The sequence below is a fragment of the Ambystoma mexicanum genome, chromosome 10 (assembly GCF_040938575.1).
Source record: "Ambystoma mexicanum isolate Mex_15411 chromosome 10, UKY_AmexF1_1, whole genome shotgun sequence".
NCBI classification, from domain to species: domain Eukaryota; kingdom Metazoa; phylum Chordata; class Amphibia; order Caudata; family Ambystomatidae; genus Ambystoma; species Ambystoma mexicanum.
This window is the reverse complement of record NC_090932.1, coordinates 407,038,778-407,062,516: the sequence shown is the minus strand read 5'-3', so window position 1 is coordinate 407,062,516 and position 23,739 is coordinate 407,038,778. Positions and strand designations below refer to the sequence as shown.

The window sequence follows — 23,739 nt, the reverse complement described above, 5'->3', positions numbered from 1 at the left end:
CCCAGCTCCTGCCAAGAGGAAGCTACATTTTACGACTGCGGTAATAAAAACCTTTGCCTGAGTGAAGAGGGCTTTGTTCACTCTCCTGCAGAGCACAGGTAATTCAATTATCAGATAGATGGCATATCCTTAGTGTGGGCAGCAAAAGGAAGGTTGGCCTGGGAACACAGCTGTGACTCAAGTTTCACTCCTGATGGGGGTAGTTGCCAGGCAGAATTGGAATCTCTTTAAGCCAGTTTCAGATAAAATGTCACTTTTTGTTCCCCAGTCTAAGTCAAGACATTTTTTTACATATGCAGCTATGATGCTGATTCTAAGTTTAAACTATGACATTTAAACAATTGCAACCTATGTGACACTCAAAGTAGGTCACTCATTTCTTTTAAACATTTAGATTTGTAGTGTCTTTCAGTCCCAATTTACTTAAACTGCTGAAATCCACAGCAGTTTTGTTATAAGCATTGTTTTGGGCTCTTCATTTCCCAGATTTTGTAGGCACACAACACTCCATTCTACCAAATGTCTGCTGGTGTCCAGTGAGTTTTTAGATGTGTTGCAATGTTTAAAATAGACAGTTTGAGCCTGCCTTCAGAGAAACACAGGGTGGTTTTAAACTGCCGGCTTTTGGATAGTGGTGAGTACTGGTACTGCACCCATTTTTGGGATTTAAGAAAATGAATTCCCAACAATTCTAGGTTGCATTTGGCAATCAGCATTGCCATTCCCAATGGTTTCAGACTACTGTGCGGGTAGTCCAATGGTGATTTTAAAGCGCTTTGAAGCTAACCGGCGCTACTGTTTTTCCTTTGGCAACCCATTTCCCTCATGGCAACCCGGCCTTTCATTCTCGCACTGGTGGGTGGCAAGTGAGGCAACCATTTTGGTGTGCGCACAAACTGCGCAGCTTTCCTGGATTTCGGCGCACATGTGGGTTTTCCGCCATCTTGAATTTTCTAAGCCCACAGCACCAAATGTTGTGGCATGATAGCTTAAACGTGGGTCAGGACACCCAACAAGCCCCCCCACGCGACTGCACTTTGAATTTGAGTCGATGGGGAGTCGCGTGCCCAAGGGTTTTGACCCACGCACCGGTCTGTCCGCATAATCTTCTTCCTCTTCTGTAGATGGCATAGTTCAGCATCTTCTTCTCCATCCGGTACTGATCGATCGGTTCTCCTCGCCGGTCCTGATGGGAATATTGGGCGGTACACTGGGCCCATTGGATCTTCGTTCGCGGTCTCCGGATCGTCCTCCTTGGTCATTCTCCATGGTTTCATCTCTCCTAGGATGATAAAGCAAAAGCGGCAATACCTACTCATAGACGTTTTTCCACCACTGTTGAGATAGTGGGGCAGCATATGCATTTCATCATAACAAAACATTACATTCTTATTTTGAAAAAAAAAACAGTATAACTAAGAGACAGTTTCATGCAAATCACAATATTTTAGAGACTAGATGTGGTATGTTTTATGATTGGAACTGAATTAGTCTGAGACAGTACCCGCTAGGATTCCAGAGGATTCCTCCAGTTGTTGCAGAGTGTGCCTGGGATGGCAACATTTCAACTGGTTTATGTGGACCCACTTGTCTTCCCCCTCTGCCGAACCGCCTTTGGGGATGTGGATTTTGTAGGCCACAGGTGAGATCTTGTCGATGATCTCAAAGGGTCCTTTCCATGTAGGCAAAAATTTGCGCTGCTTGGCCTGGTTCCTTTGGAAGTTGTATAGATAGACCCGGTCTCCCACCTGATATTCCTTCCTGGAAGTTTTCAGGTCATAGTGGGTCTTCATGCTATCAGCTGATCTTTCTAGATTCCGCTGAGCATAAGCAAAAGCATGTTGGAGGTGTTTCCTTAAATTCTCTACATACTCATGAGTAGTGGAGGCATTTATCAGTGTCTGCTCTTGGGTCATATAGAGCAAATGCTGAGGAAGCACCATCTTGCGCCCAGTCATCAACTCAAATGGTGACATTTTGGTTGCAGATGAAGGGGTAGATCTGATGGCCATTAGGACCAGAGGTAATCGGATATCCCAACTTGGCCCAGAATCTGCCACAAACTTCTTTAATATGCTCACAATGGTTCGGTTATATCTCTCTACTGCCCCAGAAGAAGCTGGTCTATAAGCAATATGCAGCTTTCTCTTGACCCCCAGTATCTCCCACATCTTTGTCATTACTTCACTGGTGAAGTGGCTACCTCTGTCTGACTCAATCCTTTGAGGTAGACCAAAACGGGAAAAGATGTGGTTAATCATCAAGGCAGCTGCAGTTTCTGCCTTGCAATTTGGGGCTGGGAGACATTCCACCCACTTGGTAAACAAGCATGTCACAGTCAACATGTACTTATTCCCCCTAGCCGAGCGAATCACAGGGCCTACAAAGTCGATTTGTAAATCTGACCATGGCAGTGTCATCCCCCTCTTTTGGAGAGGCGCACGGTGCGTGAGGGATGATGGCTGAAATTGTGCACACACAAGACACCCCTTCAAGTATTGGTCGAGGTCCTGCCCCATGTGTGGCCAGTATGCAACCTCTCTTAAGATTTCCAATGTTGTGTGAAACCCCCTATGACCGGCGGTGGCCGCATCATGGGCGTGACTTAACATCAGGCTTCGGAATGAGGTAGGAACCACCCACTGATCGTGGCCAGCTTTGGATTTCCTTACCAGCAAACCGTCTTGAATCCGGTACATTTTTGGACATTTCATCAACACTCTTAGGTCCTCTTTCCCAATGTAATCGGTATCCGTCAGGGGAAGTTCTCAGGGTCCTCAAGGTGCTGGTAAAATTTACCAATAATTGGATCCCCCTTCTGAGCAGTAATCAAATCAGCATCAGGGGTCTCCTTACTCCATTGAAAGGTCGTTGTGAGCATTTGTCTGGGACCTAGTGATGGCAGTGACCTGGATTTCCCCCAACAGGGACTCAATTTCAATTAGATCCCCTTGGATGGCCCCGGTTTTGGCCAGCTGATCAGCTAAGTCATTTCCAGTTTTGTCTGGTCCCTCTACTTTGGAATGACCCTTGATCTTTTTCCAGTAGATGGTCATCCCATTCGAGGTGACCAGATCATCAATGTTTTGGATCAACTTCCCATGTTTCAAGGGTTTGTTGTTAGCACATAACATGCCTCTGGTTTTCCAATTAACCAGGTGCTCCACGAACCCGTTCCGTACATAATCCGAATCTGTGATTATGACCAGTTCGCGGAGTTGATGCTGGACAGCAGTGAGGATGGCCTGATGCACAGCCATCAATTCTGCCACCTGACTACTTCGGGGACCAATTTTGTATCCAGCGGAGGGTTCTGGGGACTCATTCACCCATGCATTCCCTACGCCAGCCACCAGTTCTTTTTCCCCGTTGTTGTCAACATGGTAAGAGCATCCATCCACATAGACAGTGGGCATTCCCTCACACTTGTCCTCTTCAAAGACTTTGTGTGGGGAATTAAGGTATGCTTCCGTATTGTCCTTGATTTTTAGACTTTCGTCCTCGAGACAGTTTTCTCTGGCACAATCATGCAAGTCAGCCAGACCTTGCGCGAGGGGACTCTTCTTGTTTTGGCCATGTCTGACCTCCACAGGAAAGCCTTGCATTGACAGAATCCAGGAAGTAATTCGGGAATTACTCACATTTCCGGCCCGGATTCTGTCACTTTGGAGATATTGCAGAGGCTGGTGTAGAGTCTCCACTATGATGTGTTCCCCCTGGATAAACGGGCGGTAATTCTTCAATGCCCACACCGTTGCCAGGAGTGCCTTCTCACAATCGTTGAATTTTTCCTCCACAGAGGATAAAGTTTTGCTCGCATAGGAGATTACTTTATTGACCTTGTCATGCTTTTGATATAATACTGCCGTCAAGCACGTATTAGAGAACCCTGTCTCCAGGAAGAACTCCTTGTTTCTGACCGGGTAAGCTAGGCAAGGCGCTTGTGAGAGGCTTCTTTTGAGTTGTTTTACTGCCTCGGCTTGTTCTGGACCCCATTCCCACTTGACCCCCCCCTTCAGGAGATGAATCAGGGGTCTGGTGATCTCTGCGTAGCCCTCAATAAACTTTCTGCTGTAATTAGTCAGTCCAAGGAGGCTCCTTAGTTCCCGCAGAGTTGTGGGGTCTTTCAGTTTCTGAAGTGCTTCCACTTTCTTTTCCTGGGGACAGAGGCCCTGAGGAGTAATCTCATGCCCCAAGAAATTAACACGGGTTCTACACCACTGTGCTTTCTGAAAGGAAAGTTTTGCTCCGGCGGCCCTCAACTGTGTCAGAACATAACGGATCTCCGCTATGTGTTCCTCCACAGATGAACTTTTGATGAGGACATCATCTACATAAGCCAGGTTACCCCTCGCACCCAGGTCGGGCATGGCCTTATGTAGGAAAATGTTGAATTCATTGCCGGAGTTGAGGTATCCGAAGGGAGTCCGGGTCCATGTGTACTGCTGGCCCCCAAAGGTAAAAGCCAGTTTGTATTGGTCCTCCCTGCTGACAGGCACGGTCCAGTATCCATTGGTCAGGTCTATTGCAGTGAATACCTGTGACCCCTGAATCTGGGCCAGCCCTTGGTCAATGTAGGGCAGAGGCCATCGGGAAGTATGGACCCGTTTGTTGAGCTCCCTAAGGTCGGCGCAGAGTCTCCACTGGCCGTTTGGCTTCAATATTCCCAGCACCGGATTATTGAAGGTGCTGTGGACGGGACGGATTATTCCCCGGGACTCAAGGTTCTTAATTATTTCGGTAAGGGACTCCATTGATGCGAGAGGCAAGCGATATTGCTTCACAAACACAGGAGTCATGCCAGGGTCCGTGGGGATTGTTGTTGTGTGGATGTCAGTGCGACCACAGTCATATGAGTATACCGCAAAGAGATCTTGGAAATCCAAGAAAACTTGTTTCAACTTTTGCTTTTGTTCCAGAGTCACACAGGCATCAGCTAGGTTGACTCTCTCTTCCACCATCTGCCTGAAGCCTGGAAAGACTTCTGGTCTGGCTATCTCCGCGGCCTCCTCCAGCTGGGTGGAGAAGTCCCTGGTCAGAGTGCTGATTTGGACCGGAGGCTTCAGGTGGGAAAGGCAGCCCTCATGGACCTGGAAAATCACCTCATCCCTCCTGAAGTCACAAGTCACATCTTCCTTACCATAGGGGCAGGAAGTGTACACCAGGAAGTTCCCCCCATGCCGGGTAAAAATCCTGTCTGGTGTTGTATTGTCCTCACTGTCACTGTCAAAACAGTCCTTGGGGATTGGTCCTAACAGTTCATTTAATAAGTCGATGGAAAAATGTCGGTCATCAACCGCCATTCCAATAATGGTGCCTGCGGCTAGAGTAATACTCTTTAAGTCGCTGTTATCCACCTCTATTGGAATGGTGTCATGTTCTATGTTGACTAATGGTGTTGGGTTTACCCCCAACCCTTGCTGTTGGAGAGAAGCATTTAGATGTATGTAAGCATCAGGGTTTTTCAACTCTTGTCCCCTTTTAACTTTCACTTCCAGGGAGAGTTGTCGGGTCCTTTCTGGGATGGTGACTTCCTCTTTAACCTGAATTTCAACTGCATAAGGTAGCAATTGAGCTGACCTAAATGCTTTTTCTGGATCATCAAAGCCCATGGGATTATCCGCTAATCGGGACCAAGCTTTGAAGTTTATTAGGTCCAAACTAATGGCAAAGCGATTGAGAATGTCACTGCCTAAGTAAAAGGCGGCAGGGACGTCTCGCACGACCCAACAATTGTGGACTATGCTCTTGTTGCCAATGGAGATTTTGAGCATACACCTGCTTGGCAGGAGATGTTTGGAATTATGTGCTTCCAGGTCCATTTCCCATTTGTCTATCAGTTTGAAGGTGGGAATGGCTGGATCTTTTGGGAGTTGGCGAAACATGGCTTCGCTGATGAAGCTCTTACCGTTGTTCACGCACACTCGAGCGAGAACAGAGTCCTTCCCATCATTTAACTGAACAGGGATGAACAACTGCTCTCCAATTTGCTGAATATCAGCCAGGCTCTGAGCTGATTTCACATCTTCCTGGACTATAGGAGTGGTAATATCTGATTGTGGATTTGTAAAGAATTTCAGAGTGTTTCCTTCCAGCGTGGAATACCACCTTAAACTGGAAGGAAGGTTGATTTTCAGAAATAGAGAGGACCCCCCATCACTAGTCTGTTGTCCTACTGCTATTACTGTCACGTCTGGAATCTGGTTGTTCTGGAAGTGAAATTCTACTTGGTCAGATTTTTGTTCAACCATGTGGCATGTGCCGTTTAAACTAACATGGTTGACACTCTGTTTTAATTTTATTGGTCGGCTAGTCTGGGTCCAGAGGACCTTGTTTACACAATCTATTAGGGGTGACAACCTTCTCAGGAGGTCATTCCCTAGTAAACAAGGGGTGCCCTCCGGGGTCACAACTATGACCGGGTGTTTCAACTTATGTCGCCCAATTTTAATGTCCAAGTCTGCAGTCCCCTCGACAGGAATTTCCTTCCCGTCAAAGTTCTGGAGTTGCCCAGGAAGAGAGGTGAGAGGAATTTGGTAATTCCCTCCCCTTCCTGCATTCAGTTCGTCAAAGGCCCTTCTGGACAGAAGGGTAGCTTGAGATCCCGTGTCCACCAGTGCCGAGATTGTACCCTGCCCCTGTACTTGTACCGGGGCATAATATCTTCCCTCCTTCTCCTCAAGGGGGCACAGATAATGCACATTTTTGGACAACTGGTGGGCTAACTTTCTGGTTTTGGACATCGATAGCGAAGAGATTTGGGCAGAATTCTGTGGAGAGTCTTGGGAATCTGAAAGAAAAAGTTGGCAACTGGAGATCAGAGCCATTGTGGGTTCCCCTGGTTCCGGTTCTGGGCTGCCCCCCCCTTTTTGGAGGCAGTCCCCAGGATGGGTTTGAACCAGGGGATTTTCTTGCTGTTGGTTCTGGGATGAGATGGTGGGCGGCGGTAGCTCAGTCTCCACATCTCCCCAGTCTGGATTTGCATACCTAGGGACCCATTTTTCTTTGGGGGGAGTTCCCCCCTCTCTGAAGGAGAAGATCCTTTTCCCAGGATCCTCTGAGGATCCCTCTCCCTCAAATTGGAAGATCTGTACCTCCTCCTCAAACTGAGTCTGTTTGGGTCTTTTGTTTCTCCTACCCCCCCTCTGCTCCTTAGGAGGCAGACTTTCAGGGGCAGGAGATTTTGTTTCCGGTTCCTGGGTTTGCAGGGGCTGTTTACAAGTGAGGAAGGAAGCTTCCTCCAAGGCTTTACACCCCCCTTCCCTTTGTGCCTCCTCCCTGGGAACCGGTGAGTTATCGGGGTGCTGCCCCCGTCATTGTTCTGGAGCACCAGGTCCAGAGTTGGGTGCGTTCTGCGCCGGCACGCCCATCTGAGGGTTCTGCTGAGCCCTCAGTATGTGACCCAGGTCCCGCGCCATGTTTTGAACCTGGCGCTCTAACTGGGAAACCCGCTCAGGCTGATACAGGGCCCTGTTTTCTCCCCTGGGCTGATCCCGGGAAGGGTAGCTGTCCCTCCTCTGGTAATACCCCGGGTTGGGAAGATTTGGGTACCCCTCCACCCTTGGCCTCCCCTCTCCCGGATTCAGTGGTCTGGGCTCAGGGAATTGGGGAAAGAAGGATGGATGGTTTTGGGGCTGAAAGTCGGGTGGATATCTGGGGAAAAAGTTCTGCCCAGGGTTTGGTAAATTTCTGCCCTCCTGTGGGAAGTTTGGATGGAAGTTCCCTGGGTTAGGTGCTTGGCTGGATCCCCCCCTTGGGCTGGAGGAGTCCACACATAACCCAGGATGGGTCGATTTCCCTTGTAACGGGGACTTACATAATCAGGAGAGCGAGGGACCCCATTTGTGGGGCTGCCTCCTTGGCTCCCTGTCTGTGACTGGCCCGAGGACCTTCTGGGCCTAGCATTATTAGGTGCAGGTAGGTTTTTAGGCCCCCCCATCTCCAAATCCAAAACGGGGGTGACCTTTACCTCTGCCACCTTGGCAGCAGCAGGGGTGCTGTTGGCTTTGGGGTTTTTCTGGGCATTACTTTTGCTATCTACCGGTTTCTGCACCTCATAGATCCGGGTAGCCTGTTCAATGACCCAGTCTAAAGATCTTTTCTCGTGAAAATCCCTCACGAGCTGGGTCATGATATATTTGGGCAAGGCATGGAAAAACGTATTAATAAATTCCCTGCTATCCGTGCGCACCCTTCTTGTGGTCTGTGCAAAAGCACGCTTTAACTCCTGCACAAATTCTTGTGGGGCCTGATCCTCCCCACATTGCAAATTGTAGGCTGCCTTGCGAGCCTCTTGAGGATTTCTGTGAACAGAAAAAATGTTTCAAGATGGCCGCCTTATAGGTGGACCATCTTGAATGATTTTGGTCCTCCAGCCCCGCAAAGAAACTGGAGTATTCCGGGGAGAAGGTCCACTTTACATATTGAATACAGCTTTGGCTGTCCTTCAAATGGAAAGTCTCCATCATTTGTTCAAACAACTCTAAGTGCTCCCAAACAGAATACTTAGCGTTCTTATGGTAAGGCGTGATGACGCTCCTGATCGCCTTAATCTGCTTTAAGGGGTCCTTAAGCAAGGCCCTTTTTGCCTTATTGGCCTTTTTGGTTCGGGTAACCCTTGTCCATTCTTCCTCGGACTCAGAGGCACTGCTCCCAGAGGTTCCCGTCTGTTCTTCCAGGTTTTCCCGGATTCTGCGAGCCTGGGAATGGCTGGCAGAATGTGGGGACCTGGTCTCCTGTGTCCTGCGCAGTTCAGAGGAGTCTTCAGATTCCTCCTTGCTGCCAGGATTTGATGGGTACCCCCTCCACTGACCTAACTGGGCAGAGGTTTTCAGGATGCCCTTAATGGGCCTACTCTCCTGGGGTTCCCCATTGAACTGTACTGTACTTGGGTGCCCATACCCGGATGCCCACCCCTCCATTCCTGAGTGGTACTGGCCTATGAGCCCCATACTCTTAGCTGGATAGTAATCTGCCATCCCTGCGGCCCTGTGCTCATGTGCGCCAGGGGACATGGGGGTGGTAGAGTCCAGGGACTGGGGGAGATGAAGGCCCCTGGGGTTAGGGCTCCTGCGGTTATGGTCAGGAGTCTCTCTTTCCCAGCGGACCTCATCTCTATCCGCCCCTGCTCCCTGTTGCAATGCAAGAGCCTGCATTTGTGCTTTCAGTTCCTCTGTTAAGGCCTTACTCGACTCTATCAGTTTCTCCTGCATCGCTACCTGTTGCTGGAGCCTCTCATTGTGCTGGCAGAGAGCCTCATTTTCCCTCTGTACTTCCTGGTTGGTTCTGGAGAACTGGGCCAGTCTTTGCTGCAGGAGGTTTACCTCCTGAGTCCCATCCCTACTGGCCTGCTCCTTTCTTGCCAGGGCCTCTTCCACCCTCCTGGTGTGCTCTACCAAGTTCTGGTTTTCTTTTTGGAGATCACCCAGCCCCTGGAGGGCCAGGTGATTTTCTTCAATTTCCTTTTTTAAGTGGCAGACTTCCTGGCCTATGGCGTCTCTTTCCTGACTAAGAGCCTGCATCTGTGCCGCCAGGTCGTCCCTTTGCCTTTGGAAGGCACCAGCATTCTGGCGCTCCTGATCAAACTCTGCCTGGGTATCCAGGTCTTTCAGAATTAGTTTGTTGCTCTCTGCCTTCACTCTATCTAGGTGGCCTTGCAGGGTGACTACCTGCTCAGCACATACCCTGTTGAAGTCCAGTTGTTGCTCCAGCTTTTTCTGGTTTTGCAGTAGGGAGTCCAAACCTTCTTGGTATTCCTTCTGCAAGGCCAGAAATCTGGTATCCTGTTCTACCTTTTCCTGTTGCAGCACATCCATATCCTTCTTTATTTTAATGATGTGCTGCCTACTATCATCTTCTGACTCCTGGCTCCTCTGCAGCCTCTGCTCAGAAGAGACCAGGTCAGATTGGGCCTTCTGTAATGCCATCTGTTGCCTATTTGCCAGATTTTGGCTTTCAGCACATCTATCCTGCATGTCTCCCATATATAGGTACAGGTATGCTGCTATCCTGGCAATCTTATTGTGTTCCTCTTTGGCTTTAGGAGCCATATATAGTTCACTCAGGGCCACATGTAAGGGACCCTGATCTCTATATATATCTGACCCTGTTTCAGTGACCTGTTGTGTGATGGCCTGCAACCACACATCCTGGCCCTGTTCGGTCCATTCACCTCTCACAAATAGCTTATGCAAGAGGTGCTCTCTGGCTATTTTCATGTCTACTAAGGTCGTCATTCTAGAGATTGGTCTCTGTCCTGACTTACAGAAGTTTGTATTTTATTTTTGCAGAACAGAACTTTTCTTGGAGTGTCCCTTTTGAGGAATGCTTCACAGCGTAATGCAGCGTGGTGATCCGACCGGATGTATGTATCCCGTCAGTTAGCACACTGTATTAAGCTGCACAAGTGGTAAATCTAACCCAACGTCTCGGCTCGAGCCCCCAATTTGTAAGAGGATTCAATTCAACACTACAGCTAAGTCAACGCCTAGTCTATAATACTGAATGAAAACCCTTATTGATATATCTTTATGTCCAGTTCATGCGTTCTGGATGACTACCCCTATATAACACCCCTCTCTTGGAATCCCCCTGACCCCACTGAGCCAAGAAGTAGTTCTGTTTTGCAAGTTTAAAAGGTTTATTTGATAATTTAAACAATATATATTATATCACGCTTTATAATAAATTAATAATTGAATAGCACACTTAATCTGATATGATAAAGATCAACAACGGAGAATCTGGCACTAGCACACTTCTTATAATCACTAATGAGTTAACATGAAATGGATAAGGTAGCACACTGGTAAATAGGAACAAAAGTATAATGTGGTAGAGAATGCTTTACAGGGTTCAAGGAAATGCAAGGTTGAATGAATGAAATGCAGTATAGAAAATACTCAATATGATTTCAACAAAACAATGTAATCACTTTTCTCTGGCAATCCCCTCCCCCCCTTGATACAATGCAAGGAAATGGAAGGAAGCACACAGTTCTCAGAAATGCGATCAACTGTAAATCAGTTCACCCCAGCAAGCTTAAAGAAAACAGATAGGAGTTTTGAAAACACAGGCCCAAATGCTTTTATATGTGCTAGCAATGGATGAGAAGTATGCTGGAAATGCTTTTAATTCCCTTTCAGAGGTTCAGGGTGAGTGGTATCTAGTTAATATTAGTCCAGGCTCACACTAGCAATGATGCAGGGATAGTTAGCAGGTTAAACGAATTTCTGGCAAATGGAAGGCAAGCAGCAGCTGATTTTACATGTGGAGAAATTTGCAAATCGCGGCAAAATTCGCGGATGCGCCGAGCGCTATTACAGAGGAACCACAAGGACTATCTCTATCGTTTTGGGGTCCTAGGAAAGCCTAGGATCTCAGCTTCCAAATAAAAGTTACTGCAAGTCTCTAGCACAAACGGTTGAGGAGATATGAGCGATTTTGTGAAGGTCGTTTTTCAGATTTGAAATTTTAAAGTTCAAAAAGACAAGTGCAGCTTTTGCAGCTAAAATGCCAGTGACAGCTTTGCAAATGACAGGTGACAGTTAGGAGACAGTTCTACTTAGATTAAAATAGGATTGAATTATATTATTTTAACTAAGATATTGGTTCTGCACAGTTTTCTAGGTACTCACACTATATTCTTGAGTGAAATGGGCCTCGCCATGGATCTGGTCAGGTTTTAAACTCGCCTCTGGTCTCTGCACTTCACAGTGATCTGGGTCAGCTCTCTCTGGTTCTCTGGTCTGGGTCTCTAGTTCTGGATAGATTGAAGTCTCTAGTTTGGCTCTCTGGTGGTTTGATGGAGGTAAAGTATGGATTTTTCCGGCAGAGCGTCCCGCTGCAGATGGAATTGGAAGGTCCCTATCTGTCCTGTCTGTCTGCTTTTATGTGTTTAGAATGTGGGTGTGTTCTAGCATCACTGACCCTACCTCTCTCTCAGCTTCTAATTGGTCAAACTTCCATTTATCATTTGATTGGGGAATGAACTGTGAGTCAGAGGGATGTCATTTTATGGCTTGCAGATAGGACACTCCTCTGTCAGATTGCACACATTCTATATTTGATAATAAAAGACATATTTCACAGTTACACAGTTGCTTGAAATTACATATACATGGTGTGGCTGAATTTAGCCATGTCTCTGTCCAAATCTGCTGTTTCTAAGAGCTTGCATTCAGAAATGGTACATAATTGACTTTTTAACTGATTTTTCAATTTCTGACATTGACCCAACTTTACATACATGTGCGTAGGAAGTATGGACATTAACTGATGAAGTTTCAGATTTTTAACATGCATACATTTAGAGTAATATCCACTTTTCCGCTAAAACCCCCCTGAACACGCCACCGGGTCGAAAAACCTCTTAAAATGTGGGCAGAAAAATCACAAGAATTATGGAATCATTTATAAAATTTTCACATGTCCGCTCTATGAGTTATTCATCTTTTTAGAGTTATGTTCTGGCTCCAAAGGGGTGTGGTTTTCTCTCAGCACAAGGTAGAAATACTGGTTAATCCAGTTCTGCCAAGCCAGCTTGCTCTCACAGGCAGTGCCCCTCCCAGCTCCTGCCAAGAGGAAGCTACATTTTACGACTGCGGTAATAAAAACCTTTGCCTGAGTGAAGAGGGCTTTGTTCACTCTCCTGCAGAGCACAGGTAATTCAATTATCAGATAGATGGCATATCCTTAGTGTGGGCAGCAAAAGGAAGGTTGGCCTGGGAACACAGCTGTGACTCAAGTTTCACTCCTGATGGGGGTAGTTGCCAGGCAGAATTGGAATCTCTTTAAGCCAGTTTCAGATAAAATGTCACTTTTTGTTCCCCAGTCTAAGTCAAGACATTTTTTTACATATGCAGCTATGATGCTGATTCTAAGTTTAAACTATGACATTTAAACAATTGCAACCTATGTGACACTCAAAGTAGGTCACTCATTTCTTTTAAACATTTAGATTTGTAGTGTCTTTCAGTCCCAATTTACTTAAACTGCTGAAATCCACAGCAGTTTTGTTATAAGCATTGTTTTGGGCTCTTCATTTCCCAGATTTTGTAGGCACACAACACTCCATTCTACCAAATGTCTGCTGGTGTCCAGTGAGTTTTTAGATGTGTTGCAATGTTTAAAATAGACAGTTTGAGCCTGCCTTCAGAGAAACACAGGGTGGTTTTAAACTGCCGGCTTTTGGATAGTGGTGAGTACTGGTACTGCACCCATTTTTGGGATTTAAGAAAATGAATTCCCAACAATTCTAGGTTGCATTTGGCAATCAGCATTGCCATTCCCAATGGTTTCAGACTACTGTGCGGGTAGTCCAATGGTGATTTTAAAGCGCTTTGAAGCTAACCGGCGCTACTGTTTTTCCTTTGGCAACCCATTTCCCTCATGGCAACCCGGCCTTTCATTCTCGCACTGGTGGGTGGCAAGTGAGGCAACCATTTTGGTGTGCGCACAAACTGCGCAGCTTTCCTGGATTTCGGCGCACATGTGGGTTTTCCGCCATCTTGAATTTTCTAAGCCCACAGCACCAAATGTTGTGGCATGATAGCTTAAACGTGGGTCAGGACACCCAACAGAGTGTCATCGGCATAGCACTGGAAGTTGGGGCAGAGCGCAGCAATGCAGTGGGCAAGAAGTGTCAGGTATTGGTTTAACAGCCATGGATAAAGTTTAGACCCCTGGGGGACACCACAGGTAGAGATAAAGATAGAGGAGAGGAAGGACCCGAGTTTCACCTGGGAGGGTCGTTTAGAGAGGAAAGAAGTCATCCACGCCAGGGCTTGACTGGTGATCCCCAGGTTATCATGGAGACGGTTGAGCAGGATGGCATGGTTGACCATGTCAAAGGCAGAAGAGAGATCAAGTAAGATGAGGACACAGTGGGTGTTGGAATCAAGGTTGGAGAGCAGGTCTTCATAGATGTTCAGGAGAGCAGTTTCCTTGCTTCTGGCAGCTCTGAAGCCAGACTGATGATCATGGAGACAACAAATAGATTCAGTGTGGAGATTAAGCTGGGAGATGACTTTCATAGTGGAACTCTCCCGTCCCCTGCACACCCTTTATACTGTAGAAACAGTCAATATTTCTATACAATGGTAATATTCAGTTTCTTTCAGAAAAAAGAAGAAATTAATGAGAGAAGCTAATTCATGACACTATTATAATAAAACAGAATGATGGGGACCATCGGTTTTAATTGAATTTTAAATTAATTGTTATAGATATGAATTTCAATTCATTCATCATCCAGTCTTTGTAAACATAATAACATAAATGTGTTCATTTTGAGGTTACATTCAATATTATAATACAAGGGCATACAAGGTACTCATCACACTTTCTATACAATAGGCTTTTCACATGGTATATCCACAGAAAGTAATGATGAATATTTTCTCGACGCGTTTCGGGGTGTCCCCTTCTTCAGGAATTGATAGCCCTCTTCATTGCCGTTAATCTTTGTTTCGTCTATAATGTATGATACAATGATCAAATTTTAGATTCTCACTGATAACTGTCATTTAACTCTTGGGAGAAATTTTTAATAATAATCACCTGGATGTTCAATGTGGAATATCCTAACTGGATTTATTATCAATAGCAATATCAGCCCAATAATGGTTATTCAACCTGTAGATGTGATAAAAAGACAATAGGGAAAGCTCAATTAAAAACGGGATCTTAATTCATGAAGGAAAATCTAGTCATGTAATATCTAAGAAAAAATATTACCTTTCGGTATTTCTGTAAAAAGCTACTACATCCATGGAATGGGTCGCTGTGGTATGTAGAGAGTCCTCAGGTACGGAGGTAGTGCAGTAATGGGCGATTCCTCCACTCGTGTCTGTAAAAACACGTATATATACTATATTAGATACACGAAAACAATGGGGTGGGATCATTCTGTGGAGAGTATTCTGTGAAGGCCTCTAGGCTCATGATATGCAATTGGGGAGCTGTTTACAAAGGATTCTCTTACCTCCTTCCTGAGAAGATGGCCGGTGCTGTAGCTCGAACCGTTCTACACGTTCTACTCCTCACATTTATCTTTCGACTCTTTTCACCTTTATTTCATTTGACTCAAACTCCCTGCACCAGTATAGATATACACCTATATACTATTGGTTAATTACACATTGTTTTCTAAAATATGTCCGTATGACGTCTGTTTTCCCGTCACACGCTGACGTTCTAAACATAGTGACGTCGTCACGCTTCGACGTGATGACGTCATAATGTAAATAGTGGCCATCTTTAGCGAAAACCGTGTAGAACGGTTTGAGCTACAGCACCGGCCATCTTCTCAGGAAGGAGGTAAGAGAATCCTTTGTAAACAGCTCCCCAATTGCATATCATGAGCCTAGAGGCCTTCACAGAATACTCTCCACAGAATGATCCCACCCCATTGTTTTCGTGTATCTAATATAGTATATATACGTGTTTTTACAGACACGAGTGGAGGAATCGCCCATTACTGCACTACCTCCGTACCTGAGGACTCTCTACATACCACAGCGACCCATTCCATGGATGTAGTAGCTTTTTACAGAAATACCGAAAGGTAATATTTTTTCTTAGATATTACATGACTAGATTTTCCTTCATGAATTAAGATCCCGTTTTTAATTGAGCTTTCCCTATTGTCTTTTTATCACATCTACAGGTTGAATAACCATTATTGGGCTGATATTGCTATTGATAATAAATCCAGTTAGGATATTCCACATTGAACATCCAGGTGATTATTATTAAAAATTTCTCCCAAGAGTTAAATGACAGTTATCAGTGAGAATCTAAAATTTGATCATTGTATCATACATTATAGACGAAACAAAGATTAACGGCAATGAAGAGGGCTATCAATTCCTGAAGAAGGGGACACCCCGAAACGCGTCGAGAAAATATTCATCATTACTTTCTGTGGATATACCATGTGAAAAGCCTATTGTATAGAAAGTGTGATGAGTACCTTGTATGCCCTTGTATTATAATATTGAATGTAACCTCAAAATGAACACATTTATGTTATTATGTTTACAAAGACTGGATGATGAATGAATTGAAATTCATATCTATAACAATTAATTTAAAATTCAATTAAAACCGATGGTCCCCATCATTCTGTTTTATTATAATAGTGTCATGAATTAGCTTCTCTCATTAATTTCTTCTTTTTTCTGAAAGAAACTGAATATTACCATTGTATAGAAATATTGACTGTTTCTACAGTATAAAGGGTGTGCAGGGGACGGGAGAGTTCCACAATCTTGTGGACAATCTGTTGGATTTACATAGGTTAAAACAACCCAGTGTCAAGGTTGTTATTCTCCCCGGCACCCCGTAAATTTTCAACAAATCCTGTAAAAAAACCTTAAACCTAGGTGTGCGCTAGGCAACACAAATATTGGATTCTTGCTCTCTGCCCCCCTAAAAATGCTTAGGGAGTGACACAACAGCCATAGCAGCACCCAATAGAAATACTAACAATCACCTCCGCCTCCCTAAGGGATGTCTTTTTCAAAGATCAATGCAATTACAGAAAAACACGCCACAACTTTGGCATTTAACGAAGAGGAAGCCACACGAATTTTAGGGCTTTTGAAGGAAATCGAAACAACCACACCAACAACGACTAGTCCAGAGAAACTTATTACACAATTGGAGAGGGTCATCAGAAGGGAGATATCGCAAAAACTACACGCTACTACATTAGCACAATACTACCGAGCACAAAGAATCCCAAGAGGACTAAGGGTATATTTAAGACCCACACTGTGCAAGGACAACCCAGATTTTGTGAAGAAATGGGAGCAGATCTTAAATAAATGCTCTTTGGATCTTATATTATTGACAATCGAGGAATTAGCAAAATCTGTCAGCAAACTCGACAGTGAAATCGAAGACCTGACAGAACAACTGTCGAAATTTAAAAACAAAGAGGAATTAACAACCATCATAGAGGAAGTGAACAGAACATTGGACAACTACAAAAAGGACATAGAACAACGCAAAGTCCGAAAATTCAGAAGAGATACGTTGGATTATCTTCAGGATATAGTATACTCCTGGCAAGAATACTACGCACAAAACAAAACCGCACCAGGTAGAAGACCACAAAACCACAAAACACCAATACCGGGACAAGAACCAAGTGGATCCAGTAGCGAAATACCTACAAGTGGGGACGAAGTTATCAATAGGGAGAACGCGGAAAGTGGACCGATTATACATACATCACAAGAAGCGACTACCTCTAACGCACAAACCACTCCCTCGGTTTTTTTAGACAAAAGACTACGCGAAGAGGCAATAAGAAATCTAAGATCGCGGAACAAACCAAACAACTAGTTGTTAATATTTCATCAAAACCACTATCCAAAGACCAAACGGACACATTGAACCTAGGTTTAACATTTATACCAACCCAGAATTCCAATTTGCTGGAAGAAAAAATCAATCTTCACAGACTGGCACGGAAAATGAGACTCAAAGTCTTTTTTGATTCACAAATGGGAATCAACACTACACAAGAGCCACATCAATACTTAGAAATGAAACCCAAGAGTCATTTCGACCCTCAAGTCAATAACATAACCATCAGAATGTTTGAAGAACAGATGATAAAAGATCTCAAAAGGGTTAATTTCACCAGAACAAGGAACTACAATACCAGGAGAAGGCAGAATGAAATCATCAAGAACCTTGCGGATGATAGAAGCCTGACCCTAAAACCGGCAGACAAAGGAGGGGCCATAGTTATTATGGACACTACATACTATGAGGAGAAGATTTTAGAGCTCCTAACAGATGAGAACACGTACATAAAAATTGAACAAGATCCGGTCAGAGAAATATCAAGCATTATTGAAACTACGCTTGAGGAAGCTGAGGACCAAGGATGGATTTCCAACAAGACTAAATTGTTTTTGATTAATGAACATCCTATTACTCCAATCTTCTATGGACTGCCAAAAATACATAAGAACTTGACAAAACCCCCCCTCAGACCGATTGTTGCGGGAACTGATAGTATCTTCAACCCACTAGCAGTTTATGTGGACAAGGCATTACAACCCATAGTCCAAACAACCACAACATATCTTAAAGATACCACAGATTTTCTCAATCACCTAGACACCTTAACAGATATTAACAGAAATGATCTACTGGTTTCGTTTGATGTACAGAGTCTATATACATGCATCCCACATCAAGACGGTTTGGAAGCACTCGAATGGTGTCTACTAAGAAATGAATGTGAAGCAAACAAAACCTTCCTAATGAAATTAAGCAAAATTATACTCATTAACAACTATTTCAGATACAGGACGCAGTACTATTTACAAGCATCAGGAACTTCAATGGGGTCAGCAATGGCCCCAGCCTATGCTAATCTATTCATGTACCATTTGGAGATGAAATGGATTTTGATACCAACAAAATTTAGCAAAAAAATCATCACCTGGAAAAGATACATTGACGATGTTTTCGTCATTTGGAGAGGACAACATCACGAACTAGAGGAATTCCTAAAATACATCAATTCAGGCCACGACAGAATCAAATTCACGATGGAAATTGGAACCCCTAAACTACATTTTTTGGACGTTGAACTAGAGATTGGGGAAGATGGGATAATCACCAATATTTATCACAAACCCACCGATGTTAACAACACGTTACACTTCAGGAGCCATCATCCGACGCATTTAAAGAATAATTTGCCCTACAGTCAATTCCTTAGACTAAAGAGAATTATCTCAACAACTGACACCCTGAGGAATGAAAACCTATTGATGACACAAAGATACAAGGAAAGAGGCTATCCAGAGTCTATCATCAAGAAAGCAGAAGAAAAAACACTCACATTGGAGAGGAAAGACCTCCGTATATCAAGAAATAGATCTAAGGAGATCCCATTTCTCTACGCTTTAAGATATTCAGCACAGAGTCATCACATAACAAGGATGATCAAGAAGAACTGGGGTATAATCAAATTGGATCCACAACTAAAGAGACTATTTCCTGAACCACCCATAATCGCCTACAAGAGGGGTCGGAACTTCAGGGATAGCCTAGTTAAAGCAGAAAGACCGAGAGTGGACAATCAAAGAACCCTCACCAAGAGGAAAATAGGTACGTTTGCCTGTCTCAGTTGTGGCAATTGTAACAACATAATGAAGGGAAGCTATGTAAGACACCCATCAAATGGCCAAAAAATCCCACTAAAGGATTTTGCCACTTGTGACACGAAATCAATCATTTATGGTTTAAGCTGCCCATGCGGCATTTACTATGTTGGACAGACACAAAGGAAAGCCAAGGAGCGCTGGAATGAACACAAAAGTAACATACGTACCAACAGTGTTAACTCACCTGTAGCAAGACATTTTTCCATAAAGAAACATAATATTTCTCAACTAAAGGTTGTGATTTTGGAAATTGTGAACAGAGCCCCAAGAGGTGGCAATCATGCCAGACGTATGAACCAGAGGGAAATCTTCTGGATAGAGAGACTAAACAGTCTAGCTCCCAATGGGATGAACGAAGATTACAGTTTAGCCTCATTTTTGTAACTAAATACTGTTTCCCCTGACCCAATCAGAAACCCAGTGTGGATACAATATCAATTGCTGTTAAATACATTTTTGAATTTGTTCAGTTCACTTAGGATGATTTTTTACTGACATAGGATGTATTAAGTTACAGACCATAGAATGTGAGCATGCTTCTCTTGAAATAGTAAACACACGGATGTCCAATATTCGATTAACTTTTGTCCGTGGTAAACAATAGATTTCCCAGAAGTTACATGAGACACTCCTCACATTTATCTTTCGACTCTTTTCACCTTTATTTCATTTGACTCAAACTCCCTGCACCAGTATAGATATACACCTATATACTATTGGTTAATTACACATTGTTTTCTAAAATATGTCCGTATGACGTCTGTTTTCCCGTCACACGCTGACGTTCTAAACATAGTGACGTCGTCACGCTTCGACGTGATGACGTCATAATGTAAATAGTGGCCATCTTTAGCGAAAACCGTGTAGAACGGTTCGAGCTACAGCACCGGCCATCTTCTCAGGAAGGAGGTAAGAGAATCCTTTGTAAACAGCTCCCCAATTGCATATCATGAGCCTAGAGGCCTTCACAGAATACTCTCCACAGAATGATCCCACCCCATTGTTTTCGTGTATCTAATATAGTATATATACGTGTTTTTACAGACACGAGTGGAGGAATCGCCCATTACTGCACTACCTCCGTACCTGAGGACTCTCTACATACCACAGCGACCCATTCCATGGATGTAGTAGCTTTTTACAGAAATACCGAAAGGTAATATTTTTTCTTAGATATTACATGACTAGATTTTCCTTCATGAATTAAGATCCCGTTTTTAATTGAGCTTTCCCTATTGTCTTTTTATCACATCTACAGGTTGAATAACCATTATTGGGCTGATATTGCTATTGATAATAAATCCAGTTAGGATATTCCACATTGAACATCCAGGTGATTATTATTAAAAATTTCTCCCAAGAGTTAAATGACAGTTATCAGTGAGAATCTAAAATTTGATCATTGTATCATACATTATAGACGAAACAAAGATTAACGGCAATGAAGAGGGCTATCAATTCCTGAAGAAGGGGACACCCCGAAACGCGTCGAGAAAATATTCATCATTACTTTCTGTGGATATACCATGTGAAAAGCCTATTGTATAGAAAGTGTGATGAGTACCTTGTATGCCCTTGTATTATAATATTGAATGTAACCTCAAAATGAACACATTTATGTTATTATGTTTACAAAGACTGGATGATGAATGAATTGAAATTCATATCTATAACAATTAATTTAAAATTCAATTAAAACCGATGGTCCCCATCATTCTGTTTTATTATAATAGTGTCATGAATTAGCTTCTCTCATTAATTTCTTCTTTTTTCTGAAAGAAACTGAATATTACCATTGTATAGAAATATTGACTGTTTCTACAGTATAAAGGGTGTGCAGGGGACGGGAGAGTTCCACAATCTTGTGGACAATCTGTTGGATTTACATAGGTTAAAACAACCCAGTGTCAAGGTTGTTATTCTCCCCGGCACCCCGTAAATTTTCAACAAATCCTGTAAAAAAACCTTAAACCTAGGTGTGCGCTAGGCAACACAAATATTAGATGACTTTCATAGATCAGACGTGTCTAGAAACCTTGTCTGGGGAGAACAGGGGAAAGGCAGAGAAGGAGGGAGTAGAGGGGGCCGAAGAAGGGCCAGAGGATGATCAGGGAGTAAAGGGAGTAACGGGGAGGAGAGAGAGGACAGGATGTCCTGAGTTTTAGAGATGAAATGAGAAGCCAGTGACATGCAGAGGGCCTAGGAAGGGACAGGAGAGGTAGAGACTGCGGCAGGATTGGGCAGTTCCTCGCATATTTTAAATAGTTCAGCCGAGTTGTTGGATGCCGCAGAGACGCAGGCTTGGATGTGAGCTCTCTTCTTGGCAAGAACAGAGGGTCGGTATTGTACAGAGGATGTACATGAAGCACGACATTTCCTCTCAGCCACCCTGCACTTGCGTTTAAGGGTGACAAGGTCAGAGTCAAACCAGGAGTTGCACTTGGCTTTGGGCTTCAAGCGGATCCTCATGACAGGGGCAAGACCATCAAGAGTATCAGATATAGCAGAGTACAGCATGGAAAGGGCTGGGTAAGGGTGTGAGTCAGCCAAAAGGGTTTGGGGGGGAGAAAGTGGCAGCGAAAGCCTCAACTGACACGCACTTCATGGGTCGGATGACCGAGAAGGTGGGTGGCAGTGATGGAGTTGGCTTGGCCTGAGGAGTAGAGAGGATGAGATGGGAGGAAAGGAGAAAGTGATCACTTCAGGAGAGAGGAGTGGTGAGAGGGATAGAAATGGGAAGGTCTGAGATCAGAACATCCAGATCCAGAGTGTGCCCTGCCGAGTGAGAAGGGCCAGAGGGGAGAATAGAAAGTGAGAGAGAGTCGTAAAGGTTGTGAAAGAGTCCAGAGGAGGCACAGGAAGCATCCAGGTTGATGTTGAAGTCTCCAAGAAGGAGGAGTTGAGTGGTTGATATCAGGAGGGAAGAGGAGAGGTCCGCCCACTCAGAGAGGAGAGGAAGGAGGAGATCTGACCAGGTGGCCGATAGATAGTGGCTAGGAGAGGGAGAGAGCCTCCAGACGAGGCATTCGAAAGAGGAGTAGGCCTGCGTAGGAATGACAGAGGCAGGAATCCACTCGAGGAAGATCAAGGCTACACCCCATCTGGAGCGGTTGGACTTGGGAGCGGAGAGGATCTTGTAGCTGTCAGGGAGGAAAGTGTCAAAGCTTGTGACAGAGCTGGCCATGAACCATGTCTCGGTGAGACCAAGGACAGCGAGGTCAAGTTCCACCAGAAGACGGCAGATGTCGGAGGAGTGTTTGACAGCTGAGCGAGAGTTTAGAGTGGCAATATGGAGAAGGTTACCATCCTTAAAAGACTTCCAGGGAGGGGTACAAATCAGAGGTATGACCAGCGGAGGTATTGAAGAGGCCCAAGGGGAGGGGAAGGAAGGGATGGAGGAGAGGGCAAGGTAGCCAAGGAGGAGGCAGCAGGGGGAGGTGAGGAAGCCATGGAGGGGGGAGAGGGGACAGCAGGAGAGGAAAGTAAGTTGATGAGGTGCAGGAAGCGTCTAGCTAAGGAAAGGTTGGCCTGAGGGCCTTGGACCAAGACGGTACCATACACATAAACATTAATGAAGACCTTAGAGGAGAGGAACGAGGCCAGGAGGGCCTCCCACCCTGTGCCACCATTAATGGGAGAGAAAGAGAAGGGGAAGAGCGCAGAGACCATATGTAGAGTCCATATGTCTGGCTAGGGAACGACAAAGAGGATGTTGGTGAAAGTTTGCCTGGAGGAGGCACTGGTATAGGTGTCAGCGATAGGGAGGCCTTGGTTGGAGACCAAGATGTCCTTTTTAAACTTCTTCCTACCAGATTTAGTGAGGAGAGCAGGATAGTCGATAGAGAAGTAGTTAGAGAAGATAGGAGAGACAGAGAGCATCATAGAGTAGGTAGGGAGAGGAGGGAAGAGGAAGGAGGTGGAAAGAGGAGAACACTAGGGAATGATACAGGGCAGGGTGCAAGCAGGCGAGATAGAGATGAGACAGGTTGAACAATTGGATAAAACGACAGATACTCAGATTCAAATACTTTCACAAAGCAATATTTAAAGCAGTAGAAAAACACCCCTAGGTTTGAGAGTCCTGAAAAGACGGAGAAAGGCCTAGGTTTCACAGTGCAATTTTAAAAACTTTCACAAAGCAATGTTTGAGCAAGGGAAAACACACCTAAGTCTGAGATTCTCGTATGTGGCCAGGTTATCAAGGTGGTAGTGAGGGTCTATCCCTGAGCCAGGCCACTCTTACCTTACTTAGTCGCTGCTGGTTGATGGCTGGCCGCTGGCTTACCCTGCTGACACCTGCAGACATTATATGGAGCCACCTGTGTAAGGCTGCATATCATTTGAAATGTGGGGAGGATCAGTCACCAAGGGAGTTTGTACAGGAGTTAAAGTGGGCATGTGCTCAAACTTCACAGCGGGTGAAAAGAAATTGTAGGGAGTTCATAACTAGATATTTCCATGCACTCCACAAATACATCCAGACTCAGTTGGTGCATGATTTTCATGACCATAGGACCCTGGATTGGGTGAGTGAACAGGTCAA

General features: G+C 44.7%; 1 protein-coding gene and 1 long non-coding RNA gene across 7 annotated transcripts; one reads left to right on the top strand and one right to left on the bottom strand.

Moving 5' to 3' along the window:
• Window positions 1-14,162: 14,162 nt before the first annotated feature.
• Window positions 14,163-14,989, bottom strand: LOC138493181 (uncharacterized). The gene is made up of 2 exons (XR_011276296.1): window positions 14,737-14,989; window positions 14,163-14,634 (listed from the first exon to the last, which is right to left on the bottom strand). It is a non-coding gene; the product is annotated as an uncharacterized lncRNA (long non-coding RNA).
• A 323-nt stretch (window positions 14,990-15,312) lies between these two features.
• On the top strand, window positions 15,313-20,926 carry LOC138491457 (uncharacterized). Of its 6 annotated transcripts, none has more exons than XR_011276012.1 (3): window positions 15,313-20,352; window positions 20,455-20,529; window positions 20,617-20,926. XR_011276012.1 is itself a non-coding variant. In XM_069617977.1 (3 exons), the coding sequence occupies exon 3, from the start codon at window positions 17,484-17,486 to the stop codon at window positions 19,578-19,580; it is 2,097 nt and encodes a 698-aa protein (XP_069474078.1). In that variant the 5' UTR covers window positions 15,313-15,565; window positions 15,668-15,742; window positions 15,830-17,483; the 3' UTR covers window positions 19,581-20,926. The 6 variants fall into 6 exon arrangements, 3 of the variants coding, with proteins under 3 accessions (XP_069474078.1, XP_069474077.1, XP_069474076.1); XM_069617977.1 differs by having other exon boundaries at window positions 15,313-15,565; window positions 15,668-15,742; window positions 15,830-20,926; XR_011276011.1 differs by having other exon boundaries at window positions 20,455-20,926.
• The last annotated feature ends 2,813 nt before the right edge of the window (window positions 20,927-23,739 follow it).